The sequence below is a fragment of the Dromaius novaehollandiae genome, chromosome 3 (assembly GCF_036370855.1).
Source record: "Dromaius novaehollandiae isolate bDroNov1 chromosome 3, bDroNov1.hap1, whole genome shotgun sequence".
NCBI lineage: Eukaryota > Metazoa > Chordata > Aves > Casuariiformes > Dromaiidae > Dromaius > Dromaius novaehollandiae.
Window position 1 is genome coordinate 84,797,048 of NC_088100.1, and position 19,580 is coordinate 84,816,627.

A 19,580-nucleotide genomic window follows, 5' to 3' on the forward strand; every position below is an offset into this window, starting at 1 on the left:
TTTGATCGTTTTCATGGCTCTTTTGTGGAGTCTTTCCAACTAGTTCGTGTTCTTGAATTTTATGCTGAAAAGTGGGGACAATATTCCATCTAAAACCTTTCCAGCACTGAGTAGAATGGAAGAAATACTTCAGATATCTAGAGACAGTTCTCCTGTTTATGCATTCCAGTATGGTGTTTGCCTTTATAACAGCATGACACTTTTGAATCAGATTCAGTCGTGATCCACTGTCATTCCCAGATCATTTTCTTCAGTGCTGCTACCCTGCCAGTAGTGCTCCTTTCTGTGTTCTTTGCAGTTACTTGTTACTGGAGAAGGGCAGAACCTCACATTTCTCCTTACTAATCTGCATACAGTTTTCTTCAAGCCATTTCACTGATTTGTCAAGATTGGTTTGAATTGTTCTCCTGTCATTTAACATGTTCACAGTCTCATTATTTTGGTGACCTGTTCAAATGTTATAAGTGTACACTCTATTCTGTCATCTAAGTGAATTACTAAAGTACTGAATGGCTCAGGACAAATTCCAGTAGAACATTTGAAAAGCTCTTCTGCTTAATGGTGAACGATTACTCATCATTAGTAGCAATAAACTACTCTTTGACTTGCTAAACACTCCTTGTTTCTCCTAAGGTTTTGTATTTAGTTTTCCTCCCAGATAGACTATTGCTATTGCTACCAGCTGAACTATGTGACATAAAAGATGCTCTGCTTCTTGAGAGTCCTGGTGGGACCCTCAAAATATTCTAACTAGTGCAACTAGAAAGAGTCTAGATCCGACTAGAGTTTAGATAGGCAAAACTGTGAGGGGAGGACATGGATGTACCTAAATGCAGGTTTAGAAAGGTAGCACAATGCAAGTTTTGTGCTTGCTTGTCCTTGAAAGTTAAATTTTTTAATTACAATATTGAATTCTGCAACAGTTGATGTTAATTGTCTAGTGATGTTTCCCAGTCCTCCTGTGTGAGTAAAATCTTCCAAACCTTTTATCTCCTGTAAGACTGTGCTATTTATTATGAAATTTACTACATGTCATTGCTCTGGTTTGCTTGGTTATAGGAATGTGCTAAAAATATTCAGAATTAAAAAGAACACACCAAAAGTAGACAGTAGTTTTTTTCTGATAGTTCACATTTTTCCATTTCCTTCAATTTAAGGAATCACACTTTCTCTGAAATAACAACATAGGCTTCATTTATATTGTAAAGATAAAGAGTAAAGATATCTTACAGTTTTCATAATGGAAGGTAAAGCCATTCCCCTGCTTTGCCAAAGTTTCTTATTGCAATCTTGCCTCTTTTACTTCTGTATTATTTTTCTGAGCTGAGTTCTCTGATTTGAGTGGATTCCTGGAAAATGAAAAATAGTTTTACAGCGTAATTGCACTATAGATCCTGAACACTTTTCATCTTCAGATAGAATTTTAAACATTGCATATGCTCTTATTTTTTCAAATGTTAATGCTTCTGATAAAGAATACATTTAAAATAGACAGAAGGTATTTAAAGCTGATGAAAATAGATAACTGGACAACTCTGTGACACTGCATGCATTTTGAGAAGTCGCACATTTGGATGATGTACGTACCTGCTGTTGTACAACTGCTTTCATAAGTGGGTAAGTGTCACCAGCGTTAATGTAAAAGTAAGGAGCTTCCTCCAGGAAACAGGGCAGTTGTATCATTATACCCATAGCCCGTTAAAATCCTGATTTCTCTGAAGACTTGTCTGAATTTTCACACTTAAGACTGATACTTCTGTCCCACATGTGAAGGTGCGCCTGTGTGCCTGAAAGCGTATCTGTCTTTTCCAGCTATTTCAGGTGATGTAATAAAAATAATATTTACCTGTTCCTAAAAACTTTGCTATATTTTAACAGTTTTACCCCTTCCAAATGTCTTGGAAAACCTGTCATCTTCCTTCCTTCCTGTTCTTCCCTTAAGATAAAAAATGATGAGTGGAGAACAATGCATGCAATGACCCATACTGAATTTCCCTTAAAACTTGCTGCCTTCTGACTTTTCTTCTGTTTTATACCAACATGACAACATAACCTTTGTCTGTCTCCTCTGAAAGAAAGAACTAACATCACTTTGTAACAAAATGCTCAGTAATCTTCTTGACATTTGTCAGGGTTCAGCCTAGCAAAGTTATTTTTGAAGGGATATTGACATGCTTTTCGGGGGGGGGGGTGATAATAAGCACTGTAAAATGGACATGCAGTCATACAGTGCTGGGAGGGGGTTGCATGTTTTGAAGGAAACCCTAGCCTCACACAGGATTAAGCCAACTGCTTCGTGAGGTCTTCCCAGGCTGTTCCATGTGAGCAGAACACAAAAGAACGCTAGTGAGACATGTTACATCCTGCGTGATGAAAGTATCCCTTTGACTATGTCTCCTAAGAATGATAAAAGTAAGGAACAGCGGAGCAGTTCGCTTGGTTATTGGAGCTGATCTACTGGTAGTGGAAAATACACTAGTGTATCATCTCTGACATCACCTATTCAGCATGATAGATGGATGTGCTGGAGCAGAATGGGCTTTCCCCAGCTTTGGATTTGGTGACCTTGTGATAGATTTTCTACTAACTTTCTTTGTGAGATTGTTCCATACTATCCTCGCTGTTGTTCCCAGGAATTTGGCTTTGACAAACTGGGTGTAATTTGGGGGTTTTCTTCCAATGGCCTTTTGGAATATGCTAAACATTTCCCCCACCTCGGCCTTTGTGGTATCCTTTGCCTGGTCTGTTTAGCTTTAAAATCCCACTCTGCCTTTTGAAGTGTTTTAGCATGAGTGAGTTGTACTGACGAACCACCTTTCCTGTTATAATTGCTCTGGTTATTTTATTAGCATGTACCAAATGCATGTAGGCTTCTTCTGCACAGGAAAAAAAGAGTAAGGAGGCAGTTAATAGTGGTTCAAACCAGTAAATAAGATGCAATATTTTATTTATTTTCCATTCATACAAATATACTTATGCATGAAATATACTAAAAAGTACAGCTGTTCTAGATGTTCTAGAAATATCTGCAAGATGCCATGTTTACCCACTAGTTCACATAATGTTAATTTGTAAATGCTGTCCAATTTTCTGCTGCTTTGCACCTTCATGCTTCCTCTTCTGTGAGCAGAATTAAATATTAAAGAAGACAAGGGCTAATGCAGACTGTATCGCGAGCCCAGGGAAAGGCTCTGATCCTGAAGTCACTAGAATGATGTATGGACACAGGAGCTAGGAGATCATGTTGCAGGATCACAACTTACATTTTTAAATATGGATAACAGACAGAGATTGGTGATTCTTCAAAGGGACACTTCGGTCTTCTGTAGCGGGAATGTTCTGGCAGAGCTTTCTGTAACGCTCTTGCCATGTGCTCAGAACACTGTAATGTCCTGTATAACTACAGAGTGAATCACTGCATCCCATTTAGGCTAGAAGTAATGAAGACACTCAACTAGCACTAATGGAGGGGAAAAATACTTTGGGAGAAGTGCTCTAAAGCAGGGAGTTTTAAGAAATGGCCCCATCAGACTGAGAAAATTAGCGATAATACATACACATGTGGATATTAACAAATGTTTACCAGATTGGGCAGTGTTGATTATTTATGTTTGAAGTTAATTTTCTTTAGGTGTATTCTTCTGCTCTGGGTATTAAAATTTAAAGTCCACCTAAAATAAGTTGTGCTTCTGCTTTACTAAACAGATACAGGAAGTATTATGTTTCCCATTAGAGCAGTATTTTTCATAGTTTCATAGGTTGCCATTGAATTTTGTCTGTCTTTTATGGAAATGTTACAGAAGAGACCAGAAGCAGCAAAAGAAATGACTCGTTCAGGCCAGTAGCCTGCACTAGAGGGGGGCAGACAAGCAGACATATGCATTTTAAAGCCAATATTACTTTTTAAAACTTGTAAATATTGTGGCGGGCAGAAATTGTTTTGAGTTGGAAGGAGTCAAAATCAGTGATAACCTTTGTTATAAGATGCACGTACTAAAACAGGAGATGGCCCTCCAACCTTTTATGGGGCCTGATCCACTTCTTGATTTCAGTTTTGAGTACAAGCGAATAAATGATCCTGAGCTTGCAGAGGGTATCCCCTGTGCATGTCACCATGCAAGCTATGCTGTTATTTTGGTGATGTACATTTTAAGCTCACTGTCAGTGGCAAACTATAAATTTACCCTGTGTCTTTGGCAGATGTATCAAATTGTCTTGTGACCCATTGGTCAGTGACAGTATTGGAGAGGGTGGTAACTGATGCTTTCTCAGTTCACTTTATCCCTATTGTCACATGCTCATGTGAAGCTTGTTATTATAGCATCCTTCTTGTTTTATTGCTTTGAGGCAATTGCTTCGAGGTATCAAAAGTAAGTTATCATTACACCTACATACAAAGCATGTGTGGGCTTTCTCAGGAGTGTGGTACTGTTCAGCTCTCAGAAACATCACTTCTTCCATCAAAGCATGTCCTTCCTTATGCATATATAAAAATATTTGCACTACAGAGCAGACATACCCTGTTATTTTTGGTGTTGGCTGCACTTGTTTGATAGTTAATGAGGGATATCTCCTTCTTCTTCCACCGCCTAGATTGCAATTCTTTTTGTCAAGTGTTTGTAAAAATAAACTGGCCTAAGTAGATGGCCTTGTAATTACATTTGTTTCTTGGGCAACACACTTTCCCATCACAGATCTGTGAATCCAAATTATGCAAACTATGATACTGGCGGTCTTCACAGTGAGGCCAAGGGGGGCATAGAACATAAACTGCCCTTCTTTTTCTGGAGTCAGCTTTTTCAAAATAGAGCTATGACAGTAGTAGGCAGTTAATAGTGCATTAAGAGTAAATTTACCTAGGGGACTGCTGACACTTAGGCTTCATGCCTGCATCCCCTTCTCTGTGGTCTCTTATCTAAGAATGTCAGCAAACTTTCTTTCCTAGTAATAGCTTTAGAAAGGAGGATTTTATTTCTTTTGTAGAGTCTACCTCTGGTAAATAAATTCTAAAAAGAAAAGTCTAGTTTTTTAGGCACATATTTGTATTCTTCTTGGTATTCAGCTCTGTGCCTTCAGTCCTGCCTTATTTTTTCCGGGCAATCTGATATGCCTGTACAGTTCAGCAGAAGAAGGAATTTGCTTTGTCCAAGTCATTTAATAGCTTTTAAATCCCAATGGATTATAAATTTGCAGGGTACTATATGCTGATTGTATCTTGATCTCCAGGACTTCAGCATGCTTTGAATTGTTTCTTAGTAACTATTAATAGTACTGTTAGTTAAGGCCAATGACAGTTTAGGCCCTAAACAAATGGGATCACAATAAGAATGGAAGGATGGGAGATGTAAAATGTGGATTGTGCAAAGTATTAAAATTTGCAAGTGAAGTTTTGCAGTAGCTTTCATACAATGACTTACTGATTACATCACTGCAACAGGTAATAAATACTTTCTTAAGTAGCATCTCTATAACCATGTTTAGTCCTAGGAAAAAACGCCAGCTTGGAAGGTACCGGGTTGTGAAATCATATATAGAGAGTCTTCTAGAATGTACTGCAGTTACACTTCCCATGAGGCACAAGACAACTGTGGTAAATGGATAGCAGTATTTTATGAACAGAGGGAGTGCACTGGTAAAACAGATAGCTCTGAGAAACTGTAGTTTAGATAGGCAATCCAGATCTTTTATTTTAGATACAGAAGATGAATCTAGACTATCAGAATCCATGCATAGCACAGTGCTTCAGTGGAATTTATCTCATGAATGGAGGCTTTGTTGATACCTCCAAGTTTTTCATTCAAAATGATACAGTTCCAATGACAAGCCCCTATACAGCTGGAAAGAACTGTAAATAATCTACAGATTTAAAAAGGCAGCCTGTAAAACAAACTATTCATTGAAAATAGTTTGACTCAGCAGTGGTAGCATCTTTTCCTTGCTTCTATCATAGCCAGATTGGCTGCTTAGTTTCTTTATAAAATGAGAAGAGGTGTACAGATCGGGACAGAAAAGGCATTATTTAATGATTAGGAGACAGTACTGAGTGCTGGAACATTGAGCATATGTTTCTAGTTTTGCCACCAAGATTCAGTGAGCTTCTGTACCTCAGTTTGTCCATCAGCAAATTCTGTGCCATAAAAATGTCCGTCTTGAGAGGAAATACTTAAATTATTTGTAAACTCTTTGGGATCTTTGGATAAAACTATATTCTTTATCTATCAGTGTGGCATCCAGTAAATTAAATGTGTTGTTGTAGAGGCAAAGCAGAGGACCATGGTGAGATTAGAGGAAGACAGGTATGCATGTATGAGCTAGGAAGTGCACAATTCCATTTCTTCTTAAGAAATTAGGTGAGAAGTAGCTTTTCTCACACTAGGGAATCAGATTTGTATTTTATGACCTTTAGACCGGTGGGATCATTGACATTAAGCCCTTAATGAAATGAAAAATGGGAAAAACTCATTTACTTGAGTGATACAAAGTGAAACTGTCCACCATATATGCCTGAAAGAAGAGATGGAAATGGCTGATGTTTTCTTCCAAATTACCCTTTGAGTTTACCCTTTGAGGAACAGTTCTACAAACTGCAATAGCATCTGCAGATAGGCATACACCCATCACTTAAGCAATTTATGAAAGGCGCATTCACTTACTAGTTCAGCTTTCTAGTATTTACTGCCAAATTGCCATGTAAAGTTCATGTGCATTTACCCCTGAGTGCTTTCAGCTATTTTTTCTATATTATCATAATATTGCTTCTTCAGAGGATGCTTGTTTTCTTTTCCAGTATTTGCAAATAACTTAATATGGTGTTAAGCCTATTAGATACTTATCACTAGAACAGCATACAGCTGGAGGCAAATTAGTCTTATAAACTAGATCCTAACCGTATAATGATCCAAACCAAACACCAAATACCATCCTAAGTCTCCACTGCATCATGTCCAGCCCTGAGGGGAGAGGTGCCTGATATCCCTGCTGTGATGCCTAGCACAGCGTAATTTCAGGACTGCCATGAGCTCAATAAAGCAAGTTCCCCTGAAATGAAGTATGCTTTTCCTTCATGACTGACTCTACTTTTGAAGCTAACTTGGCCCATTATTTAAATAGCAGTATTTACAGAGATGCTTCAACTGCAGCTTGACTTATCTCCATCTACACGCAGAACAACTTTGTCATGCTTCTACCAGCAACCCATCCTCTGCAGATCAACATGACCCTGGCCCAGAACCACTTCCAATACTGTCTTCCCTCTCTCCTCCTTTCTCTGAGTATCTAGAATTAGGGATTTCATTGCACAGTTCTCAAAAATCCACAGGGCTTTTTGCTTCTTCCTTTCAGTCAGAGAGGAGAAGTAGACCGAAGTGGAAAAGAGAGCTCAAAGATAACTTACCACAGAAGAAAAGCTTGAGGGAAGCAAGGTTTATCCAGCTCAGGAAGAGGAATTTCCTGCTGTCTACTTTCCAGGAGCAGAGGGAGGGCTTCTTTTAGCTTCTGATAAATCCACTAATTCTCCTGCACCAACCATGAGTATGAGGAGGTATTTGAGAATTGCACGCTGCAGCAACCCATATCTTATGACTGGCAATATCCCTAGTATATTCAGTACCCCCTGTCATGCACCCATAAAAGTTCAGTGCCTCACCAAGGCACCAGATGTTTGCCATCACAAGGTGGCGAGACCTGCATTTTTGTCACGTGCTGGGTGCCCAACAGATCCTGTAAATGGAATAAAGGTGACGGTCCGGAAGGAAGAGATTCGCAGAGACCAAGCTGCAGGTTGCCAGAACAAATCACGTGTCCTGCAGGCTGGTCCTTGGCCACTGTGGGAACTCGGAGGAAAGAACCCAGCAAGCTGCAGGAATTCTTTACATAAATTGAATCAAAGTTAACAACGATCAGAATGTAATTCTCTAACAGAAGCTTGCATTTTTAAGAATAAACCATTTTGGAAAATTCGAGCCGTATCTTCTTAAAGCATAGCAACTATCCAGTATTTACATGATTTAGTTCCAAGAGAAGTTTTTGCCTTCATCTACTGGCCTTTCCTATTCTGCTTCTGAGACACCAGAAATTAAATAGTCTAAGAAACCAAGCAAGAAAAAAGCGGGCCAAGGAAATTTCTTACTGAAAAAGGGGATTTGGGGTATATTTTGTTTTTGAAACTATTTACATATATGGTTTAAAAAACTATTGCACATTTGAAATAGCAAAAGAAGGGAAATACCAAATTTCTGACGATCTTACGTAGCTGAAGTCTAACTTACCAAGATGTATGGCCTTGTTATATACCTAGAAATAAATATCTGGTAAAATACCTGTTAAATACAAACTTTATATATTGTCACAGTAACTGAAGAGCAAGAAGAATTTTTCAGAATGCTGAGAAGTAAGGGATATTTGAAAACAGATAAATATTAACTACTAAAGTTTTTTAGTGATCCCTGTTTTAATTTCATTCACACAAAGGTAATGTTATGTGTATATGACCTCTGTAGATCAAAATGGAGTTAGTTCTGCTTTTCATCTCTGCAATTAAAAGCAAGCAGACTTGGTGATTCTCCACAGAGGGAGAAATGCTCATTGTTGCTTTTGTAACCATTTTTATCCTGAAAACCTAATTATCTGCATTTGTGTGTTTCGCAAAGTTGTGGTAGTTTTCTGAAAACTGTATAATACAATTTAAAAATAAAATCCTTGATTAAGCAGACCCAATTAAAATAGAGCTGCTATGCAGAGTCCGAGTATGGCAGTTTATCATGGCTGCCAGTTCAGGTGGCTGATGTTTCTGTTTCAGCACTTGCTATCAGCCTGCGTTTTGCTGTCACATAGCTTCCTTTATACCATACCAATCTTTCTTTTCTGGGAGTATGTGTAAAGCATAAGTCCCAACAACTGACTGTGTGCTCAAAAATGTTAAACTTAGTGATGACTATTAGACAGATTCTGTCTCTATGTGTTGGCCTTTTGGGGGAAGCATTTGTGAGCAGAATCTACCACAATATTGCCTCTAATCAAGTATTTCTTTGGATCTTCATGAACATCAGGGATAGGAATTTTGAACTCACCTATGTATATAAAATGAATGGGAGTTGGCTATCCAAATCTCTTAGGCAGCTCTGACAATCTGAGATACAGTGTTTATTCAGATGGATTAGATTTTTTTTTTTTTTTGGAAAATGCCATGTTGACAAGTGTTTTTTGTTGTTTTTTTTGTTTGTTTTTTTGCTATTATAGACGTTTACAGCCTGGTGCAATTCCCATCTCAGGAAAGCAGGCACACAGATTGAGAACATTGAGGAGGACTTCAGGAACGGCCTCAAACTGATGCTCCTTTTGGAAGTTATCTCAGGTTGATTAAAATAAAGTTTGCTATGTATTTACAGCATGCTAACTGAAACAGTCTTTTAAAGAACACAAATTATTAACAATTCAAAACAACACAAATCATAAGTAGGCTTAAAAGGGATGGATGAAACATGCTGAGAAGCAAAAGAGAGGAAAAAAAGCTGTGCTTTTTCCTTGCCTCCGGAGACTTGTGTTCCATGGTTCTGTGCTTGCCTGTGGGAGTTCATAGTGTCCAGAGATGGGATAGGAGCTCAGCAGTCTGAACTTTTGGCTTCTGTGATATCACAGTGTTGTTGGGCAGACCACAAACCCAGAAAACCTGGTCTTGGCCCCTAACAATTAAAAAGCCTCTCTACTTAGGTTACAGATTCATTTTATTTCAGTTTTAATATAAAAGTTTTGTTTTGCTTTTAATGACCTTACTTGATGGACCAACGCTTTCAGAAGTGATTGCCTGAAGTAAAATTCCTAGATAAATATTTCGTCACAAGTAAATGGTCTAATTTTTCAGAAGGGTGGAACATCCAAGAACTCCTTTTGACTAAGTGATATGAACTTGCTATGTCACCCATTTCTTTTGCTATTCAAAAGGGCAGTCCCCAGGAAACACTCAAAATGCCCCTCTGCATGGGAAGTAGTAACACAAGTTACAGACACATAATGCAGGTGAAAAAGGGAAAGAGGATTTTAAGGACATGTTTTTAAGGAAAAGACAGTTTACATTTTTGCTGGAGGTTTCACTGGAGGCAGAAATATTTCAAATGACCATTATTCATGAAATGAAGAAATCATTCTTCTTGATGGTCATTTGAGAAGGTAAGTTCATCCAAACATAGAAGCTTATGGCAACATTCCTCTGAAATTAGCTGGTCTGCTGTACTGGTTAAGGTTGAGATGAGTCCATAGGGGCACAAATGCCCACAGCCAGTGGTATTTGGTCTCATCTAGCTCCTACTCAGCCTATTTTCAGCATGTTTTCCGGCACAGCTTTCTTCCTCACTCTGCTGTTAAAAGCCACTGATCTTGGTCAGATTGGGAAGGATGCTAATCTGATGGATAGAATCCAGCCTCTCTTTGCAGTCAGGCAGGTAAGGGTGATGACTTCTGAGAACACCCTGACTTCTTAATATTTAGCTACTCTATAGCAGACGGTACTAGTGAACCGCAAGTCTGTAAGCAGAAAGCAGTCATATATCCTCCAGGTGTTTAGGGCAAACATAAAAATTTTATTCTGGTTTTACTGTTTTATCAGAAAGATCTAAGTCAGATGCTTCTGCATTTGAATTTGCTCTTTGGGGTTTTGTTCAAAGGCATTTGACATTCTTTCAGAAAAATACCTGCTAAAATAAGTGCTAACTTTTAGACAGGGTTCAGTGCACATTCACTCTGAGTTCTAATCACTTGGGTGTCTGCAGCCAGGTGCATGTAACGATAAACACACTATATTTGTTATCCTGCAGGGGAAAGACTACCAAAACCAGACAGAGGAAAGATGCGCTTCCATAAAATTGCTAATGTCAACAAAGCTCTGGATTATATCGCTAGCAAAGGAGTGAAACTTGTGTCGATTGGTGCAGAAGGTATGTTGGAGAACTTGACAATACACCTTAGAGCCTAAGCATACACATCTTAAAGAAGCCTGACAGAGACCACAAGCCAATTTGTGTTGGCTGTTCTCTATATATGGGTGGCTCAAAAATCCCTTAGTAGTGATGACTGTTCTACCTGTGAAAGGAGGAGAGATGGAAATGTGTGGACACCTGGAGAGGGGTAGGGGTATGGTTGGGCTGAGGGACACTCAGAGATTAGTTTCTCTCCAAGGCTGAATTGAATTGTCTGTAAGTGCCTCAGTGGGTTTTCATTCCGTTTCCTCGGATGATTTCTTCTTTCAGAGCTGTACCTTTTTCCTATACATTATTAAAAATAAATAATTCATTTAGAGATCGGTTTGCATGCTAAGGTGTGCTTTATCCAACCTGGGGTCTTTTTTTTATCTTTAGGAGACATTATTCAGACAAGACAAAGGCTGACATCACTGCCAGGTGGCTGGGACCTGCTCCCACTTTATTATGAAACTGGCTGTGCATGTAGCTGTGCTTCCAAAATTCAGCTGCAGAGTTAAGGCAGTGATCAAAAGAAATTGTGGCAGCTGGTGAGAGACTGAACATATGAAGAAAGTGGGGTGGGATGTTATTTACTGAAGTTATTACTTTGTTGTTGTTGTTGTTGAGTTAGTTAAATAAAAATATGCAGTTGTCTGGTTAAATGCTGATAGATGTAAGCTCCCAGCAAAAGAAGTAAGGGCCTCACTGCAAGTGAAGCTATGCCTCCCATGAGATTGAAATGATGGTTTAAAAAAGACAAAGGTCTGCCTAGAACTAGCTAGTCAATGAAGATAGTTGCACACTGCTTTGCATAATCATTACCATACAAGGGAGTGATGTGGCTGGTGTGATATTCAACTAATTTTGATTCCGCAGCCTAAATTATTTGCCCTCCATTTTCATGGCAGCCTCTAGCATGACCTTAGAGCAAAACTGTGGCTCTAACCTCTGTATCATAGTGAGAAGCATTAGCTATATTCTGTCCTCACATTGCTAGGCCTATTTAGATGGTTTTGTGGGCCTTCTCTTCCGTCCCTCTGATTTCCTCAGTCCTATATACATCTTTATTCTGGCTTACAAACCTTCACCTGAGGGAGCTTACTGTGACTGTGACAAGAGCAGGAAGATTCATTATGTTGGATTTGGGCATCTGTAGAAGTAATGGAAACATCTGTCAGCATCTGATGATTCCACGATGGTTTAACCTAGCCCAGTGGGTTCCTCAAGTGTGGTTCACCAAATATAATCGGTTTCTAGATCCAGAGTTCCAAACTCCCAAGAAATGTGTGTTTTCTGGGCAGAGTGTCTGTTTGGGATCATGCTTAATTCATTTTAGACTGAACTGAATGGTCCATCTGAGTCCAAATTTCTCCTATCTTTAGGCACATAAACAGAGACATTTTGGGGGAATATATCACCACAGGGGAGAGACAGAGAATTCCCCAAGGCAGTTTAGATCTCAGAAGGGCTCTGTTTTTCAGATGTGCCTGGCACCCTCCATCGGCTCTACAGAGAGTCGGGAAGCTGGGTCCCTTGCTCAATTAAACGAGGTGTGGTGGAAGGATAAATAACTATCCTACATGTCTGCAGATGAAGGCCATTCTGAGAGCTACATGGTATCAGACAGCAGAGGGCGTTGAAGAGACGGTTTAGGCATGGAACTGAAAATCATGCCTAGAGGAGCCTCTTTAATAGCTGGCACAGAAATACTGACAGTACATAGTGTGGAGCAAACAAATGGTAGTTTCTGTCCTGTCATGCTGGGACTCAGAAGCTTCCTGACAGAAAACAAGAGTATAGAAAAGGGAGTGAGATCTTGTGGGAGAGAGTGGTCATTCCCCTCTGACCACAGTTTGCGTAGCAGGCTAATGTTTTCACACCTAGGTTCTTCAAGTAAGGCTAGAGCACTTAAGCTGAGATACATCAGCTCATATCTGCTGTAGAGAGGAGCAGCCTTGCTTTCTGCCTTCCCATCCCCTGCATTTTGCCCTGCTTACTGCTCATTACTGCCAGGCTGTTCAGACAGGGGAACAGCATGAGAACACTCGATACATCACCTGAAGGCAAAGCACCTGGTATAGCTCAGGTCAGCCATTAAAATTGTTTAAGCTAACCCTGCTGCTCTCCTTGGCACTGACTGGTGTGTGCTTACATACTCTGTTATGATAGGTAATTCCCCCTGAGAGGGAAGCAGTGACAAGCAGCTAGAGGCAAGGCAGTAACCTCTTCCAGCTGCTCAGCCAGTTGCTGTAAGGTAATGTCTGTCCATGCCCTAACTATTTCTTCCTGTATTAAACAGCAGGCCTTAGTTAGTAAGCCAGCAGATCAAGGTGATGTTATTGGCTGTGCTACAGGCTTTACTGCCTGTTTCTGGAATTCCAGATCTGCGAAATATGGGGATCAGAAGCAAAGCTTCATTCATTAGCATTTAAAACCCCTTTTAAATTCTTGGATGGAAGCACAGGAGCAAAATCAACTGTTACTATCATAGCTTACACACAAAGAGGAACATGTCATAATAAGACATTGCACTATCTCAAATATGGCTACTAACCCGCATTAGGTTACATCCATGTGGGCAGGAGCAGAGAGATTTGTGTGCCTTCCACCCCTACTCTAAACAGCCTGAGCGCAAAGCCAGCTCTGGCCCAGACAGAGTTAGTGCCCTGGCTAGTTTACCATCTCCCCTCTGCTAAGCTTGTCATCTGAGGCACTGTGCTGTGCTGATGCAGCTATGCAGTATCACATCTGACTGGGTATGGTTTCCCCTCTGGCACCAGTACCTGTTTAAAGAGTCCCTGGCTTCCTTGTCCAGCATACTTGCTCCTACACTTCACAGACCAACCCTGTCATTTGGGCTGACAACTATTTCTGTAGCTGCCCTGGGAATTAGATCAGTAACTCGGTCTAGATTTAAAACACACCCCACATGCTTTTTTCCTTTTGTTGCATTTTTTTTAGCACTTTTGACTGGGCAGTTACTGCAGCATAAAGATGGGAATGAATGCCAGCAAGGAGGCAGGGCACAGGCTCATTAAGCTTGTATTGTCATCAGAATCCTTAACCTTTAACTCACTACCCCTGTGTGTGAGCATGGAGCAGGTGGGCTCTGTACCCATCTGTTTTGGCATTCTCTGAGTTACCTCGATGCTTGGGATACTTTTTAGTTTCCAAAGCATGAAAATGTTGTATCTACATCTGCTGAGGATCATATTTTATTATCTGACACTTCAAGTGGTAAAGAGTATACTTCCAAATACTTTGAATTTTCTGCCCATTTTAGGCATATAAGCTAGGACATGATTATTAGTAGGATTGCTAGGGTTTTTATTTGAAAAACTTTAAAAAGCATTAAAGCTTTTCACAGTTCTGTCTCCAGGATGCAAACTAAATAATGTAAGAACAATTTGTATTCAAAAGGCAAAATGAATTGCTTTTTATTTAAATTTATTTTTTTTAATTTATTTTTTTAATTATTTAAATTTTATTTTATTTAAATGCAAATTTTTATAACAGTGGTAGCAATCAAAAAGGTATTTGGGAGACTCAAAACAGAGATTAAACCATAATTGCTGTGGGACTTAAGTACTAAGTTCAATTTAATATGTTTAAGGGGCCAGAGCTATTCTTCAAAGCCATCTCTAGTGTCCTGAGGCTGATTTCCTTGGGCTGTCTGAGGAGTAGATGGAGAGAGATGATCACCTTTAATAGTGATTCTGAGCAGGAGTCCAGTTTAGCTATTCTGATCTGTCCTCTGGGAGAATCTTTCTCTCCATTGGAGAAAGAAGGAGAGTCAAGAAGCTAGAGCTAAAGCTGTAAAAATAGTCCTTCTGAGTCATTCACAGACCAGGAGATGCTGAAGTTTTCCCTAAATTAAAAAAAAGAAAAAAGCAATAACTGCATTTGCAAAGTAATTGTATCCTGAATGAAATGAACTGAGATACGGAGAAGCACAAAAGATAAGTACCCTGTTAATAGGAAACCCTCCTGTATTGCTTTTCTCGGGAGGGAGAGAAATATCAAGGACCAAATGATCTGTGAATCTTCTATAGGAAGGTTAGATTTAAAAAGTACCTCAAACCCTAACATCAAAGCAGAATAGGAAACAAAAGCAAAACATTTGAGGCCTTGTCACACTGCTCTACTCAGCTTTTTCCCTAGGCAGTTTTTATTGTTTCCCCTTCCCTTCCCTTCCCTTGTAAGTCAGCAAGACCTTTCTCCCCAGAAAGCAGTAGCTTTGCATATGCCAGGGTTTGAGCTAAACTAAGGCATAGGACCTGTATTCCTCCCAGAGCAAACAGACAGTGCAAAGAGAATAATGAAGAAGTCTTCTATTGGACTGTAGAAGAAAATGATTGGAATGAATCAATATTTTTTTTAAATCACTGATACATTTAGCTGCTTTGTTTTCCTTGTGTTTAGATATTTTTTCTTGTCTTTCATACATGTCTCTTTTGTATCTTATTTTAGCAATAGATAATGAGAAATTCAAGCTGGCAAATAGCCTGAAAATTTTCTGGGGACACAACATAGAAAATTCCCTCTTGCTCTTTCACTCTGTGTGTGTACATATGGATATGTAAATCAAAATAATGATGTAGTGATTATGCAAATCTATGAATTGATTGCCTGACAATCAGCAATGCCCCCTGAGTATTTAAATTCATTTATTATAAATTTGAAGAAATTCTTCTATATATATATATACACAGACATCCACAGCTACAGGTCTTCTTTGGCTGAAAGAGTTCAGTTTTGAGATTTGAAGAGACTTGAGGTCTTTCAGAGGCAATATTTAGTAATAATGAATGGAAAAGTGAGGAAGAAGGTAGGATAAGTGAGGTAAGAATTCTAGAAAATTAATGTAGAACCCAAAGGGGAAAGTAGGAAAATAGCCATTCATAAATAAACTTTGATTATTATACTACCAAAATAAGTATAGACTAGTGATGTGTGATATATTCCATACTGCATTTGTTAATACCACAGGTTTAAATGACAGCTTGTAACACATACTGCCACAATTTAACGTGCATTTGAAGTCCTAGAGCAACAGCTGATCTGCTATGTAAAAGTTGCCCCTGGATTCAGGCAACTTTTAAGTAGCAGAGTGATTGCCTTTTCTGCCGGTGCCCCTGCTGGCATTTGACACTGGATTGAGGTGATTCCTCCTGTTGCAGGTCCTCTTGCTCCTTCCCCAGGAGAACCCTAGTGGGCCACCCGGGCAGCCACAGCTGCTGCCCTTCTTGAGGAAGGCTAGAGGTGGCTTTCGAGCTGGGGAACAGCTGGTGACTTCCCTGCTCTGTTGATCATCTGCTGTGGGTGGACTGGACAGGCAGCTGGCAGTTCCCCTCTCTCATCTTATCCTCCCCTCTTCTCCCCTTCCAGTGTTTGTTCCTCCTTATAGTCACGCTACATTCTTCTGAGTCTCTCACCATACTTTTCAGAGTGATTTAACATAATCACCACTCTTAAGCGATCTTGCAGTACATTTCTTTTTGTGTTAGTATTGTGAGAAATTTAAGTGGTATCACTATTAGTATTATAGACAATGTAAGAGCACTAGATTCTGACTTGGCTCGTGGAAGGGACTCCCATATGTGTATAAGCAGGGATGGAAAAAGCACTTTCCTAGCACCTTTTGTTGTGGGTAAATGCAAGCAGTCTTGAAACAAGTTCAAACCACAGAAGTGAAAAATCCTGTTTTATATTAAAGATACGTAAGTGTGCATTGTCATCAGAGCTTTAAGACAACTACAATCTTGTGGCTATGTTTCTAGAGCTGCTTGTCAGGAAGCCACATAGCCTAGTCTTAGAAGGTGCTGCATATCCTGAGCTGTTCTGCATTTCTGGCCCTTGCTAGGCACTGTAAATAAATTTTTCGAAAGTATCTAGATAATACAGAGGAATTTAGGAAATTAGGCACTTCTGAGTGTCATTTTATTTAAAAAATCAGTTAAACTGGGGTGTAGGCTTCTAAGTCATTTAACAGTTCTTAGGTCTACTGCCAAATTTTCAATTTCTACTTCAAACAGCTAATGACTTGTAGTTCCTTAAAATATTGGTTAAAAGCATATTTTTTCAGTTCCTTTGTATTTGAAAACAGCAAGGCCGCTATTGTTCAGACTTTCAACATATATTTTCCCTCAGGCTCAGCCTACAAAAGTCAGCCTAAAAGGTAAAAGTTTGAGACAGTTATAGCTAGCTTCATAGAAGCCTTTTAGTATGGAAGTGCTGAGGTGACCTTAACCTCATTAATCTTTGGTCTTACTGCCAAGGTAGCAGAAGCATGAGTCTGTTGAAAAACGAAGCCAGATGAACCCTATGTGGATGAAGAATTATCCTGAAAATATAATGGATGAGATACATGATATTATTTATATAAATATTCAGTTAAAGTAAGAGAAAACTTAGGAAGCACATTCTAAAAAGTCTGTGATACCTCTTTTTTCACCTTAGAAATTGTTGATGGTAATGTGAAAATGACGCTGGGTATGATCTGGACTATTATCCTTCGCTTTGCTATTCAGGATATTTCAGTGGAAGGTAAGAGTAATGCAACTGTCTTAAGTGATAAGGAAAAATATATCAATTGGAATAAACACTTAAAAATTAACAAATTATTTTACAATTTTATTGACTATTGCACAATAACCTTTGCTTAAAGATTTTTTTAATGTGAATTGTACAAAAGCAAGATGAACATTATAAAAATTAATTATTTTTTCACAGAAAAAGATACTGCAAGTTCCCTGTCTCATGACAAAATCAATTTCTGAAGGGAAAAAGTAATTACTCTCCTTATCCTGACAGAGAGCTTGAGCCAGCTTTCTAAATGGGGAGGTTCTGGGCCTCTCTCTCAGAGAGGGATAGAGAGAAAGAGAGAAAGAGAGAAAGAAAGAGAAACAGCATGACTATGTTTCTGAGCCCCAGTGGCCCCAAACTATGCTGTAGTCTGTACTGTGGTCCTATTTCCAACTTTTTTAGTCCTGTTCATTTATTTTCTTCTTTGCACACATTATCTGATTATATCCCTCTTCCTACTTATCTATTACTTAGTTTTTTCCACTTCTTCAGAAATTTTTGTTTTTTTAACTTTCACTTATAACTGGCTCCAAAAAGTGTGTCATAGTTAAAGTACTCTTTAAATCAGGTCTATATTGTGAAAAGTCTTAGAATTCTAGAAGCTAATTTCAATTTTCAATGAAAGTAGAGTGAATTCAAGCTTTACATGCTGTCCTGCCCATAATTCTTGGGACATAAATTGTGGACCTAGTGGTCTATTTGATCTTTGCAGTCCTTTACTTGTGCATTCAGATGGTCGCAGAGTGCAGATAATGGAGGTATTTCTTTGGCATTTATACCTCTTCGTAAACAAATGGACCGAGGCCACAAGCCTATTTCAAGTAGGCACCAACATAGACTTCTATGCCTAATTCTGTTGCATTTATATTAGGTATTTTGCTTCGGGTATACATTCTGCTGTCCAACTAATAGAATGTCTTAAACTTCTAATATCACAGAATTACTGTGCAGGCTTAGATTCCAGTCTCAGAGTTGTTCCAGATGATCTGACTTCTGTGTCCACATGGAGCCCCATTAGTCAATTTGCATAAGTATTTTTTAGGGTTAGATGTTAGCTTATGCTAACCAGTTTCAGATGGTTGACCTCTTTTAAGATAACGAGATATGAATTACTTGAGCACTTCCTACATTTTTCCTTTTTTTACTCCTTGGTGTCTTTTACAGAGACCTCTGCCAAAGAAGGGCTGCTGCTGTGGTGTCAAAGAAAAACTGCTCCTTACAGAAATGTGAACATTCAGAACTTCCATCTTAGGTAAACTTCCGTTATTTCAAGGGCAATAAAAGCAATCTGAAATATTTTGGGTCTGATTTTTCCCACAGTTGTGTAGGTATATCTGAGAGCAACATTTCACTCTTCACTGTTAACCTAAGCTTTTCTTCAGATTCTCATGCTGTCTTCAGAGTCTCACTTTGCCTAGCCTTCTGGCTTATTTACCATGGCTTCTGTAGTTACTACTTCAAAGAAAAAAATCCCCACTCACACAGAATGAACATATTACATTATTAGAGGCCCAGGGATGTGGGAACATCTGAGTACCACAGCATAGCAACTTAGCAAATGCCACTCCAAATGACTGTACTGTAGATATAGCCTGTTCTCGGCAAAATATCAATGTGATGAACATGCAAATATCCCATTGCAACAAATCAGTCTTTTTGATTTTGTAACATAGACAGAAATAGGAAGCCCCAATCCCCTTATAGCATTTCCAGCAAAAGCTCTGTATTATAGTGTTTTGAATACATTCTCAATGTGCGGCAGCTAAAGATCATTCTCCATGTAGTGATAGAGATGATACAGTTCACACATCCATACACAGATAAAAAGAATTTGTTTGATATACAGTTACTATAGAGCCTTTAAGAGATCTGAAATTTGTTATGTGATATTTTCCTTGAATACATAGAAATGTGTTTCAGCAGAGCTTTATACAGACACAGAGAACACTGTAAATTACAAGATTAGAATATTAGTATTTTAACATATATATGCTGGCTCTGATATACTGTATGGGGAAAATATTTTGAACAGAGGAATCTTTA

The 19,580-nt window shown here is 38.9% G+C and overlaps 1 protein-coding gene across 8 annotated transcripts in view; it reads left to right on the forward strand.

Moving 5' to 3' along the window:
* ACTN2 (actinin alpha 2) overlaps positions 1-19,580 on the forward strand; it is an 87,624-nt gene that overhangs the window by 31,775 nt on the left and 36,269 nt on the right. For all 8 annotated transcript variants that reach the window (XM_064509343.1, XM_064509344.1, XM_064509345.1 and 5 more), the window contains exons 2-5: positions 9,238-9,352; positions 10,809-10,928; positions 17,412-17,498; positions 18,702-18,789. In XM_064509343.1, the coding sequence (XP_064365413.1) occupies positions 9,238-9,352; positions 10,809-10,928; positions 17,412-17,498; positions 18,702-18,789 (410 nt within the window). The remainder of the gene's footprint in view (positions 1-9,237; positions 9,353-10,808; positions 10,929-17,411; positions 17,499-18,701; positions 18,790-19,580) is intronic.